At 40.0% G+C, this 11,844-nt stretch overlaps 1 protein-coding gene across 1 annotated transcript; it reads right to left on the bottom strand.

Moving 5' to 3' along the window:
* RPS3A (ribosomal protein S3A) lies at nt 1-4,040 on the bottom strand. Its single transcript, XM_080672723.1, has 6 exons — nt 3,919-4,040; nt 3,086-3,189; nt 2,531-2,718; nt 982-1,190; nt 373-482; nt 1-203 (listed from the first exon to the last, which is right to left on the bottom strand). Exons 1-6 carry the CDS (start codon nt 3,978-3,980, stop codon nt 82-84), a joined length of 795 nt encoding a protein of 264 aa, XP_080528849.1. The 5' UTR covers nt 3,981-4,040; the 3' UTR covers nt 1-81.
* Nucleotides 4,041-11,844: the final 7,804 nt, after the last annotated feature.

Here is an 11,844-nt window from a genome sequence, read left to right as displayed (position 1 = left end):
TGTAAGATTATCTTTTTAAATGATCAGAAATAAAATATCACAAGTAGGTTTTTTTATTTGTCACCATTAAATGTCTGAATTTTAAACAGATTCTTGGACTGGAGGCTCATATCCATCAGCTCGTTCAACTTTAGCTCCTGTCTCATCCCCAGTAGCTTTTCCAGAACTGCTACCTTCACCATGAAGCTCCATGAGTTTTCCCACTAAAAGGAAGAAACAAATTGTTATAGCATACCATAACAATTGAAACTGGTCCTTCAATACTGTGTAGACAGGACAGAAAAAAAGCCATTATCTTGCCATCCAAAAAAACAAACACCAAAAAAATGCTATTTGGCCACATGTTTTTCAGGGATCCAGTGTTTTACTTACATTCAAACTTGGGCTTCTTCAGCATTTTGACTTTTCTAACAAAGACATCATGGAGCGGATAAATAGATTGGCAAGCCTTTTCTATGTCTTTTCCAATGCTGTCTGGAATCCTGCAAACCAGTAACAATAGATTAGAATCAATCTACATGGAGCCCCTCTCCCCTTAGTTAATCCACATTTGAGCCTTCTGAGTCCAAGCCTTATGCCTTTTTCATTACACCCTCTTAGTCAACTGCATGGGAACATCAGAAAAATGTTTAAGTTTTATCACTGGACATCATTTGGGACCGAAACATTTTGTCATCACTTATTCCCATACATTACTGGTTGTGGAGGGTTTTGTCTATTCAGTGTATTTTCTAAGGCAAGCATTTCTGTGCTTTAAGGCTTACTAACTGCCATGAAGTAGCTTCATCAAAAAAAGGATAAAGAAACCAAATCACATTTACTGAGCACTTAGCATGCTTTCATTTCAAGGGATATAACTAGATAGTTTTATAGACAGAAACACAGGTTTGATTCCACCTTATCCTATACCAGTATGCTTTCCTTCATCTGAGGGTTAATCAGAGATTCAGGGTTGTGTTGTGCGATGAAAAAGAAACTTACAATTTATTGACCACTTCTTTCAAGTCATTTGTCTGCACCTCTCGGGTCATGATTTCCATCATTTTCTTCCGGATTTGGCGAACCTGCTGATGCTGAGCATAAGAGGTCTTCCGAATCTGATTGTTGCGTTTTTTAGTAAAACCAACACAGAAGAGACGAAGCAAATAACCATCGGTAGTCTTGACATCGACATGAGCTTCAATCATGGTCTAGTGAAAAAAAGATACTGTCAGATATACAGGCTTTAATGTGATCAACTTTTATCCCTCAAATTCTTATATAAAAAGCTGAAAGGTCAAGTATTCATCACACAATATAAAAGTATAAACACATAAAAATTCCAGAATTAACTTCCTTAAAGTGAACTTACCAAATTTCTTACTATCCTTCATATCCAGGTAAATAAGTCCTCAATAGTCCCCCCTCCGCATTCCTCTCTATCTGCACCGTTACTGGCAACAGCACCCACCCCACACTTTTTACAAATACATGACAGCCTTTAACATTCTTCCCCTCAATCAGCTGTACAACTCTGCAACACAAGAGGAAAATAAGTTCTGAGAGACTCTATAATATGGATATCTACACTTACTCCATCTTTTAAGAAAAAGTGTTCTGAGTAAGTAAAATGTTATTAACACTAAATGTCCTGTTCCAAACTAAAAACCATGCTGAGGATTATATGTTCAATTTCACTGCTAAAGTACAATTTAAAAATCCATTAATAATATTACTGCCCAAATTTAAAAAACAAAAACTGAATCACCTCCTCTGCATTTTGTAAATATTATACCTTGGTTTTAAAAAATATAATGATAGCAAAAGGACCTTAAAATATTCCCAGAAATGCAGCCATATAACCTTAGAAAAATGTCAGAAATAAACGATAATGGTATAATCAGTATGTATCATCTGAGACCAAAACATTTTGTCATCATTCATTCCCATATACTAAATATCCCCAAAATGGTTAGCCAGAGGCATCTGAATCAATGCAATCATTTCCTATAATAATCATACATTTACTAAATGCTTTGTGTCAAACTCTATACTAAATGTGGAATTCATCCTAACTCCACGAGAAGACACTCTTACCTACATTTGAGAGATAAAGAAATTAAGGCTTAGCAAGCTTTAAGATACTTGCCAAAGAGAACACAACTGGGAAATGGAGCCAAGATTTCAACTCCACACTGGAGGCTATGCTACTCCTATTATGCTATATTGCCAGAGGTAATCAAGACTAGCCCAAACCACCCTTTCACTTTAAAATCCACTAGGTTTTGAGGTCCAAAGATATTCTGAAGACAGGCAAAACTAAGAAACCTGGAAATAATTTGTGCAGCAAAAAACCCCACACTAGTCCAATGCTATATCTTGAACTCAATTTAAATAGAATGGCTTGCTCACTGCTGTTGCTCAAATTTGGGTGCCCAAGTCCAAAGCAAGCAAGAAAATATCAAGGTTTTAAAGTGAAATTTAAACCTCAACTATATTGATATGCTCCTTGTTGTAATGACACCATGACTCTGAGGAACTTTGTTCTCACCTGCCACTTCTTGACCATAGAGCACATTTTGTCACGGGTAAGATCCATGCCATGGAAATTAGTCAGGCAGTTTTTGCCCTGAACATCCTCAGTAATTAGCTTGAATTTTCTAAATGCAACTTCATCATTCTGCAGATCAGCTAGGCTCACTTCAAAAACACGACTCTTGAGACCATCAGATGCAATTTCTATAAAACAAGAATCAATTGTCTTATTAATTTTACCAACCACATAAGCAGTCAAGCCAACAAAGATAAGGTTCATGCGTAAAGTTAAGCTCAGAAAGTTAATGGTAAATTATATAAACACCTTAACTTTTGCTAACCAAATCCACATGGACACCAATGACTTATTGACAGGGCCCATTAAAAGCTCAAAACTACCCAAGCACACTTTCTTCAAAATTCTAAAATTTGCTTCTACAAGTATTGTCCCAAAAACAAGCACAACAAGCACAAAAGCTGCAAACAAGGGTTGACATTTCTTTATAAAGCCTCCTACCACAGGACCTATAGACCAATTCAAAAAAATTCAAACCAAGAATAAGATACTCACTGGTTCCTTGAGTTCTCGTAACCAGTGTTTTTCCAATATTTCTTATATTGAACATAGCCGGTGCTTTCACATCATACCAATCTTTCTTAGAAAATGGATCAACCCTGTATTTGGGAAAAAAACAAAACCCTCAAGTTTTATCGCAGATCACATAAGTCTTGACATTTTTACTTTCCTCATTATAATGACTTTAAAAGGCTAACTAGCTCGTAAACACTGCAATGCACGATTCTATCCCGCCCAGTGAGGTGAAGGGCACACGTCAATGGAGCTCTTCCCAGTGTTCGTCTCTAAGCCACCAATGTACACAACTTCCCACCCCTATCGGTCCTGCCACCGCAAAGGCAGCACTGCCCCCAAAACTCATGCATGTCTCCTGAACTTCACTGGTACAGGAAGACACCTATTGGTAACCCAGGCTCTTTTAAAGAGCCCACCTGGAGGGCCCAGGTTCCACCCGGCCCAACCAGAGGAGCGGTGGGGGTCCTGGTGGACAAGAGTGCCTTCCTCAACTCCGGCTCTTGGAGTGGCATCCATTACCTGTGGAACTCAAGCGGCCCGTGAGCCCACATACGGAACACGCCAGCCCCGAGTCATGGCGGCCACCCGGCTCAAAGGGGCGCGCACAGGCCCAGACGGCCGGGGGAAAGACAGTCGGCCCGCCGCGACGCAGCACCCACATCTGCCAGGCCGCGGTTGGGAGTGTACCAACCCGGCACGGCCAGCTCAATCCGACCGGCATCCCCGCCATCCGGCCCACGCCGCGACCCAGATCCCTCCCGCCGATTCTAACAGAACCCCAAAAGTGGAGAGCCACGACAGTCGCCACTTACACTTTCTTCTTGGCTCCCTTTTTGCCGCCTTTCGTAAGGCGCTTATTCTTGCCCACCGCCATGGTGCTGCTCAGAAAGCCAAAAGGACGGAAGTGCAACTCGCGCGAGAACTTAGACGTATGAAATGGGGCGGGGCACGCTGTCGACGTGACCTTTCCCCCGGCCGTTTCTCGGGCCTCGGAAACATCGCGACAATAGAAAGGCACTCCCGCGACTGCAGCTGCAACAGCGCCCTCAAGTGTGGTGAAAATTGCTCGCTTGGTGGCTGCGCTCCACCGGCGGGGGCGCGGAAGGCCGGGGTGCGGGCTTTGGGTTACCGTCGTTTTCGTAGCTCTGATGCCCGGAATTAAGTTTCCGTGGAAGTTGGCGCCCACTCAACATCGTTCAAAACTGAACTCTCCATCTCACCTTTAAACCTGTTTCTTCTCTGGAGCATTGGATTTGGAATGGGCCGATCCACGCTCAAATGCTGATCAACAGTATTTAGCCTTGTAACCTGTCTGTGCTTCAGTTTCCTCGTATTTTAAATGGAGACAGGAGCCCTGACTGGGTGTTTCAGTTGGTTGGAGCATCGTCCCGTAAACCAAAAGATTGCGGGTTCGATTCCAGGTCAGTTTAAAAAAAAATTAAAAAGTAAAAAAAGAAAAAGGAAGGATAAAATGGATATAGTAATATAATCTACCTCACAAGATTGTTAGTAGGATTAAATAAGTATAACTTCAGAGGTACGTATTGGTAATGTTCTACTTGTTGATACGGGTGCTGGTTAGTGAGGTATGTTAGCTCTGTGAACATCCGTCAAGCCGTACACGTGTTTGTATACTTTTCCATACGTTTCTCATACATTGATATATAGTTTGGGGGCGTGTTATCTTTTTTTAAGTGAATTTTGCTAAGTGGTTACCTGAGTGACGATGGTTCCAGTGTGAAATCAAATTGTTCAATTTTTGCAACTAATCAAAAAAATTTTTTAATTGTAGGGGTTTAACAAATTCTATCCTGGCTGGAGGTGGCTGATTAGCTTCAAGTGTGCAGCCTCTGGAAAGCTGGCCCATACAGGCTTGGATATGTTGAGTTCCCTTCTCTAACTTCCCCTCCTGCAAAAAGAAAAAAAACCCCAAAAACCAACAACAAAAAAAAAACCCTCTGACCAAGCCACAAACATCCCTACTCACAACACCCCACACGCCTTTAAATCCTATAATCCCTTCCAGTACTTTGAGCCTCCATCCCCTACCTCCTACTACCCCATCTTCCGGAATCTCCAAACCTATGCTAAAATCTTTCAATAATTCCATTCATCTCATTTGTTTATAGGATAGTGTCAAAATCCTTATTTCACAACAATATGATTTATTTAAAAGGATTGACCTTTTGTGGTGTTCACAGAAAAAAAAATGAATACAACAATATGAATGTTCTTGACCCTATTGAACTGTTCACTTAAATGCTTAAGATGGTAAATTTTATGTTAGGCGTTTTTTTTGTTGTTTTTCTCACCACAATTAAAACAAAAAATATTAAAGTCCTTAGCCAAGCTTACAAGCACACCTTTATCAAGCCCTACTCACTATCCCTTTTCATCCTCACCACTTAGCCTTTCTTTTTTTTTTTTTTTAATATATATTTTATTGATTTTTTACAGAGAGGAAGGGAGAGGGATAGAGAGTTAGAAACATCGATGAGAGAGAAACATCGATCAGCTGCCTCCTGCACACCCCCCACTGGGTGTGTGCCCACAACCAAAGTACATGCCCCTGACCGGAATCGAACCTGGGACCCTTGAGTCCGCAGGCCGACGCTCTATCCACTGAGCCAAACCTTTCTTTACCAATTCCCCAACACCAGGCATCTAGAACGATTTAAAAATTCCCTGAATAAAATGGTTTTCTCTTGCCTTCATTCCTTTTCCCTCATCATCAGGCAAATACCTGTGCATTTTCAAGACAGCTCAGCTTCAGTTTGTTCAGTGAGAGATTGATTCCCCCAGACAGGCTCCCAGGAAACCTAGCACCGCTTAACTTCTTAGTAACTACTGATTCAGCTTGTCCCTCGCTCCCTGTGAGCACACAGTGCAGTCTTTTTCATGTTTGTGCTCCATCTCTTAGCACATAATAGGCCCTTAGAATATTTGTTGGATGAACACATAAGAGGTAGATGACTTAAGTGCTGGTCCCAATTTTTGAACTTTATGAATCAATCCAGATTTTCAAAATAATTATGGGAACCAATAGGACTGCAATTTTTTAATTTCACCATATTATAAAACAAAGAACAACTGCCATTTGTTTCTATCAGCATCATCTCATTCTAAAATTATTTAGACCCCCCCAAAGAAAAGTAAAAAACAGATCCTCTGAAAGGTGGGCCCTTTTATTTTTTTCTGTGAACACCACAGAAAGTCAATCCTTTTAATAAATCAGCTTTATGAAAAATTCAGTAGACATTATTTTTGTCTAATTACAGACGGGTGAAAACTAGTGACCAGTAGAAGTCAGTGAGTCCTTCTAAATATAATATTGAGTCTAATAAACTCTGTAGTAATTCTATACTTATAGTAACCTTGACTAAGTTTATTTTATAAGTGGCAGTTCACTAGTTTTAAAGTTTCCCAATGGAAAATGTTATAGACTCCAAGGCTACATAACCCAGCATAAAAACCAAACTTGCCTTCTTCCTGGTCAGATTCCTCTTTCTGCCCAGGAGTGAAAAAGCCACTGGGGAGACATTAATGAAATCAGCTGCATTTGGTTTATTCTAGCAACACCAGCACCTAAGGGATTTGTCAGATGTATATATTTGAATCCTCAACTTTGTTTTAAAATAAAAGCTTTAAAAATTTTTATTTCCCTGCACTGTTACATTAAATGGAGCAATCATCAGTTTAAATTATATTGAAAAAAGACAGCATGGGCATGTAAAATCAGGTTCTCAACCATCTAAGAATTTCAAAATTAAGATAGAATACAATGTAATAGAAAAATGTCAGAATCTATCAGACTTAGTAAAGTGTCAACATTTCTTTGTTTAAAAAATATTTTTTTTTTATTTCAGAGAGGAAGGGAGAAGGGGAGAGAGAGAAAGAGAATCATGGATAAGCTGCCTCCTGCATGCCCCTCACTGGGGACTGAGCCCAAAACCCAGGCTCTTGGTTCATAGGTCAATGCTCAACCACCGAGCCACACTGGCCGGGTAACATTTCATTAATTTTCTTTTCATCTGTGACTAATCTATTAAATCCATCCAATGTTGTTGGAATTTTTATTACTGTTTTTTTTTTTATTCTAAAAGTTCCGTTTAGTTCTTTTTTTCATTTTTATCGCTGTAGTTTATTATTCTTTGCAGGTATCTTCAATATAGATTTAAACCCAGTTAGCATAATTGTTTTACGGTCACTGTATGATAGTTCCAGTATCTGAAGTCTGCCAGACTGTTTCTAGTGTCTATCTTTGTGCTGGTTCTCCCTCATGAAAGTCTAGCTTCCTTGAGTTCCTAGTTATATTTGTGTACTGGTCATTGCTTTTGAGGCCTAGGATGAAGATACCCTCTTCCAGAAAGAATATTGCATATCCTGCGAAACAGTCCTGCAGGCATTTAACTTTGGGTGTGTTTTTTTGTTTTGTGGGGAGGGGGTTTGTCTTTTTTTTTTTTTTTTTTTTTTTTTTAAAGTTTATTTTATTGATATTTCACAGAAAGGAAGGGAGAGGGATAGAGAGCTAGAAACATCGATGAGAGAGAAACATCGATCAGCTGCCTCCTGCACACCTCTCACTGAGGATGTGCCCGCAACCAAGGTACATGCCCTTGACCGGAATCGAACCCGGGACCTTTCAGTCCGCAGGCCGACGCTCTATCCACTGAGCCAAACCGGTTTCGGCGGTTTGTCTTTTTTTTTTGTTAGTTTTTGGCTTTAGGCTTCCTGGGCAACCCAGGAGGTTCTAAAGAGCTGTAATTCGGGATAGGTGAACACATGGAGATGTGGGGAGAGTGGTGCTCTCAGAGCGCTTAGAAGCTCCATACCCCTTCTCTATACCTTGCCGTATGCATCTCTTCCATCTGGCTGTTCCTGAATTATATTTTTTTATAATAAGCCAGAAATCTGGTAAGTAAAATGTTTCTCTGAGTTCTGTGAGTGCCCGGTGATAACCCGGACTTGAGATTGGCGTCTGAAGGGAAGCAGCAGGCTGGTAGAACTGAGCCCTTCACCTGTGGCATCTGACACTGTCTATAGGTAGAGTGTGTCAGAATTGCTTGTTGGTTTGGGAGCAAAGAATTGATTATCATTTTCTCCCATAAATACTTCCTGTCCTTCTCAGCCACAGCCCATGGTTTTCTCACCAAAACTCTGTACTTAACTTGCAGCTTTATCCTTCAGTCCAACCCTGCCATGAAAACTCTAAGCCTAGTTTAATATGCAGCCTACCTTCCATGGTCCTATTGCCCGCGGTTTTTTTCACTCCTCTTTGTATCTATGACCTTGTGCAGTCCCCTCCCACACTGATTCTGGGCTGTTCATACAACTTGCTTTGGTCAAGGGACATTAGCAACTATGACTCAAGCAATGGCTTAAAAAAAGGCTGCCAAATACGAGCTTGCTCTCTTTCTGCTCTTTAGAACACTTGAGCTCACTAATTTAAGAAACCCGAGGTAGCCTGCTGGAGATGTATTTGAAAATTAGAAAATGCAGTTTTTCGCCATGGCCAGTTTGGCCCAGTGGATGGAGTATTGGCCTGCAGACTGAAGGGTTCCTTTGATTCTGGCCAAGGACATATGCTCGGGTTGTGGGCACGATCCCCAGTAGGTGGCGTGCTGGAGGCAGTCAATCAATGATTCTCTCTCATCATTGATGTTCCTATCTCCCTTTCATTTCCTCTCTGAAATCAATAAAAATCTATTATTGAAAAAAAAAAAAAAAAGAATGCAGTTTTTGAAAGAACTTCAAAAAGTTTAAAGGCAGCAAGATGTAGTAGAAAGAACATGGATTTTATAGTCAGACTTGGTTTCAAATCACTGCTCTGTCACCTGCTGTGTGATTTTATATTGTCTTTTTTTTTTCCCTCACCAGAAAGTGAGAATACTGTTGAATGACAAAAATTCAACCAAGGAAATTTTAGAGATCTAATTGGCTCTTTTGAAAAATTCATGAATGAGGCAGCATCCCATCTAGCCAATAGAAAGGAGTTCTGCAGAGCTATAGAAAACGAAGAGTTTTTAAAGGTGCAAAAGGGGCGGGGAAAAGGGAAGTTATTAGCAAAGAGTGCATTGTTTCAAGGAAGGTTATCCTCCTAAGAGGAACCAAAGGGATCTGTTGGGCAGATTATCTCAGTAGGACTGACCAGGTAATTCCATGTTGACTGGTTAAAAGTTAGATTCTTGCCCACCAGGTGTGGGTCAGTGGTTGAGCATCGACCTATGAACCAGGAGGTCATGGTTTGATTCCCAGTCAGGGCACATGCCTGAGTTGTGGACTTGATCCCCACAACTGTAGGGAGGCAGCCTGTCAATGATTCTCTATCATTGATTGATGTTTCTAGCTCTCTCTCCCTCTCCCTTCCTCTCTGAAATCAATATATTTTTTTAAAAAAAAAGTCAGATTCCTGGGAAACTGAAACTGCAATTAGGTTAAGTATTAAATATTGATTTGCTGATGTAGGGTCTAGCATAAGTTACTCCATTTTGGGCCTGTTGTCTCCTTTTTAAACAATACCTACCTCCTGTGGTTATTTGAAGGTTTAAATGACACAATATACTTAGACACCTGGAACAGGGCTTAGCATGTAGTAGGTACTTGGTAACTATTTGCTCTCCTTTTCTCTCTCTCTCCAAAATAAATACCAGCTCACACTCATGTCAACACCTCTCTATCCTTAACCTTGTTAAGTGTCAAGTGTTGCTCTTATTGGAATAATTTCTTCTGCCTACCCCTTCCTGGGTGGTTTGTTGGGGATAGCAGATAGGAAGAAGGAACTTGTTCCAGGAGACAGAGCAAGAGAATTTAGAAGGAAAACCGAGATTAAATCTATACACAGTGATATTGGCGTCATTACACTTGTACAATGGTAAAATCAAATTAGGTTCCTTATTACCATTACTATCACTAAGAACGGCACGTAAACAGGAGACACCCCCCCCCTTTTTTTTTTTCAATACCCACACAGCCATTATTGTTGTTGTTTTGAGATGGGAATTGAAACCACCTTCCTCACACCGTAAGAGTCCTTTTGGTCAACAATTCACAAAGTGAAAACCGAGGGCTAGAATTTAGTATTGTGACTGTTTGGTATCATGTAGATCTGGTTTATTCTTAACTTGCCATAGAGTAGTTTAAGAAGTTTTTAATCTTTCTGAATTTGTTTCTCCTTACTCTATTAGTTGGAAGTTCAGTTCAAGGTTGACGTGTTGCACATCTTCAGATGGACTACTCATATCGATTGCACAGGGAGTTAAACAACTTTCTTCAGAAACTGTGACAAAGACCTAAATAATGGTGGCATAAACAAGATAGGAATTCTTTCTTACTTATGTGGCTAAGTGTATACAGTCCAGGGCTGATGTATAGACTCCACAGTGTTGGAGACTTAGATTTTAATTATTTCAGTCTTATTACTCTTATTACCATCCATAATGCGTTGCTCTTATCCATGTAGCCCAAGATGAAAAGTCAACATTTAATCAAGCAGAGAGAGGGAAAGCGAAGAGGAGGGCATGTTGCTTACCTTGAGCAGTACAAGCCACAAGTTCCACACCTCCATTCTACCCACATCACTTTGCTGACCCTAGCTGTGAGAGAGGCTGGAAATGCAAACCTTAGTTATATAGCAATGTGCCCACCAAAAATTCTATTACTCAGCCAGGGCTGGGCCCCAGCTCTGTACAATATGGTTTGCTATAAAACTCAAAATCTTCCCAAAAAAATTCTATTACTTTCCAAGAATGGCTATTTAGGAAACTACTCTCTGTCTGCCTTAATTTTAAGCTTTTTGTGAATCTAGTAAGTACATCACATAAAGTAGATGCTCAAAGAAAGTTCTTCCTTTCTCTTTTTCCATAACCCTACTCTCACCGTTTTACCCAAAAAGGGAACTTATTTCCAATAGCCATTTATTAGCACAACATTTACAACATATAAATAAGAATTGTAGAGATTTCTTTCTTTTCTGTTATTTTTTTATTGCTTATTAACTGGCTAATCATAAAGTTCATCTCTTTTAATAGTGTGGAATACTATAATAGATGCATGAAAGGTACTGCAGAAATAAAAAGCTTGGTAAAGGGAAGCACCAGAAAGAACCTTGTCTGTACTGATTTTTATCAGAAGCTTGGTTAATAAGAACTGAACAAGATAATGGAAATGGTTGTAAGCAAATTTATGTGAGCAGTTCGGGGGACCCCACCATAGTCAAGGTCCAAAAGACTATGAGAGTCACTTGGACCTGTCACTTAAGGGATAAATTGTTGGCCTGGGGAAGAAAGGATCTTGAGGGAATATAGTCTGGACTTGGGTGGAAATACAGTATTTTTTATTGACTGGAGAGAAAAGTTGACCTTCAAGGGTCAGGTATAGAAAAAAGTGCTTTTGACAAAATGGGGAGTAAGCAAAGGATAATCTTAAAGAAATTGCATTCATTTACTCATTTATGTACTTATTCATTAATTAGTAGTAGACACTATAAAATGGGTGAAAGAAACATAGGCTGTGGCGCTCGCTTTGGCAGCACATATGGCCCCTGCGGAAGGATGGTGCACAAATTCATGAAGCATTCTGTATTTTTTAGAAAATAAAACATAGGCTGCAACTTCAAGAATCTTAGTAGCTAAGGAGATTGAGTAATGCAGACCCGTATACTTACTTACACATTGCCTAATCTATATATGGATTCTACTTAGTGACACCTTCAAATAGTACGGTAAAATAGCCATGTATGT

Source organism: Plecotus auritus (genome assembly GCF_963455305.1).
Source record: "Plecotus auritus genome assembly, chromosome: 6".
NCBI lineage: Eukaryota > Metazoa > Chordata > Mammalia > Chiroptera > Vespertilionidae > Plecotus > Plecotus auritus.
Note: the sequence above shows the minus strand (reverse complement) of the source record. Positions and strands in the feature narration are given on the sequence as shown.

What these genes read in the sequence shown, in the direction of transcription:
- RPS3A (XM_080672723.1), bottom strand. Translation starts at nt 3,980, where the DNA reads ATGGCGGTGGGCAAGAATAAGCGCCTTACGAAAGGCGGCAAAAAGGGA. An exon ending in AAGGGAGCCAAGAAGAAAGT is followed by an intron (nt 3,190 to 3,918) that starts GTAAGTGGCGAC and finishes TCCCAAATACAG; the next exon opens with GGTTGATCCATTTTCTAAGA. An exon ending in GAAGAAGCCCAAGTTTGAAT is followed by an intron (nt 204 to 372) that starts GTAAGTAAAACA and finishes TCTTCCTTTTAG; the next exon opens with TGGGAAAACTCATGGAGCTT.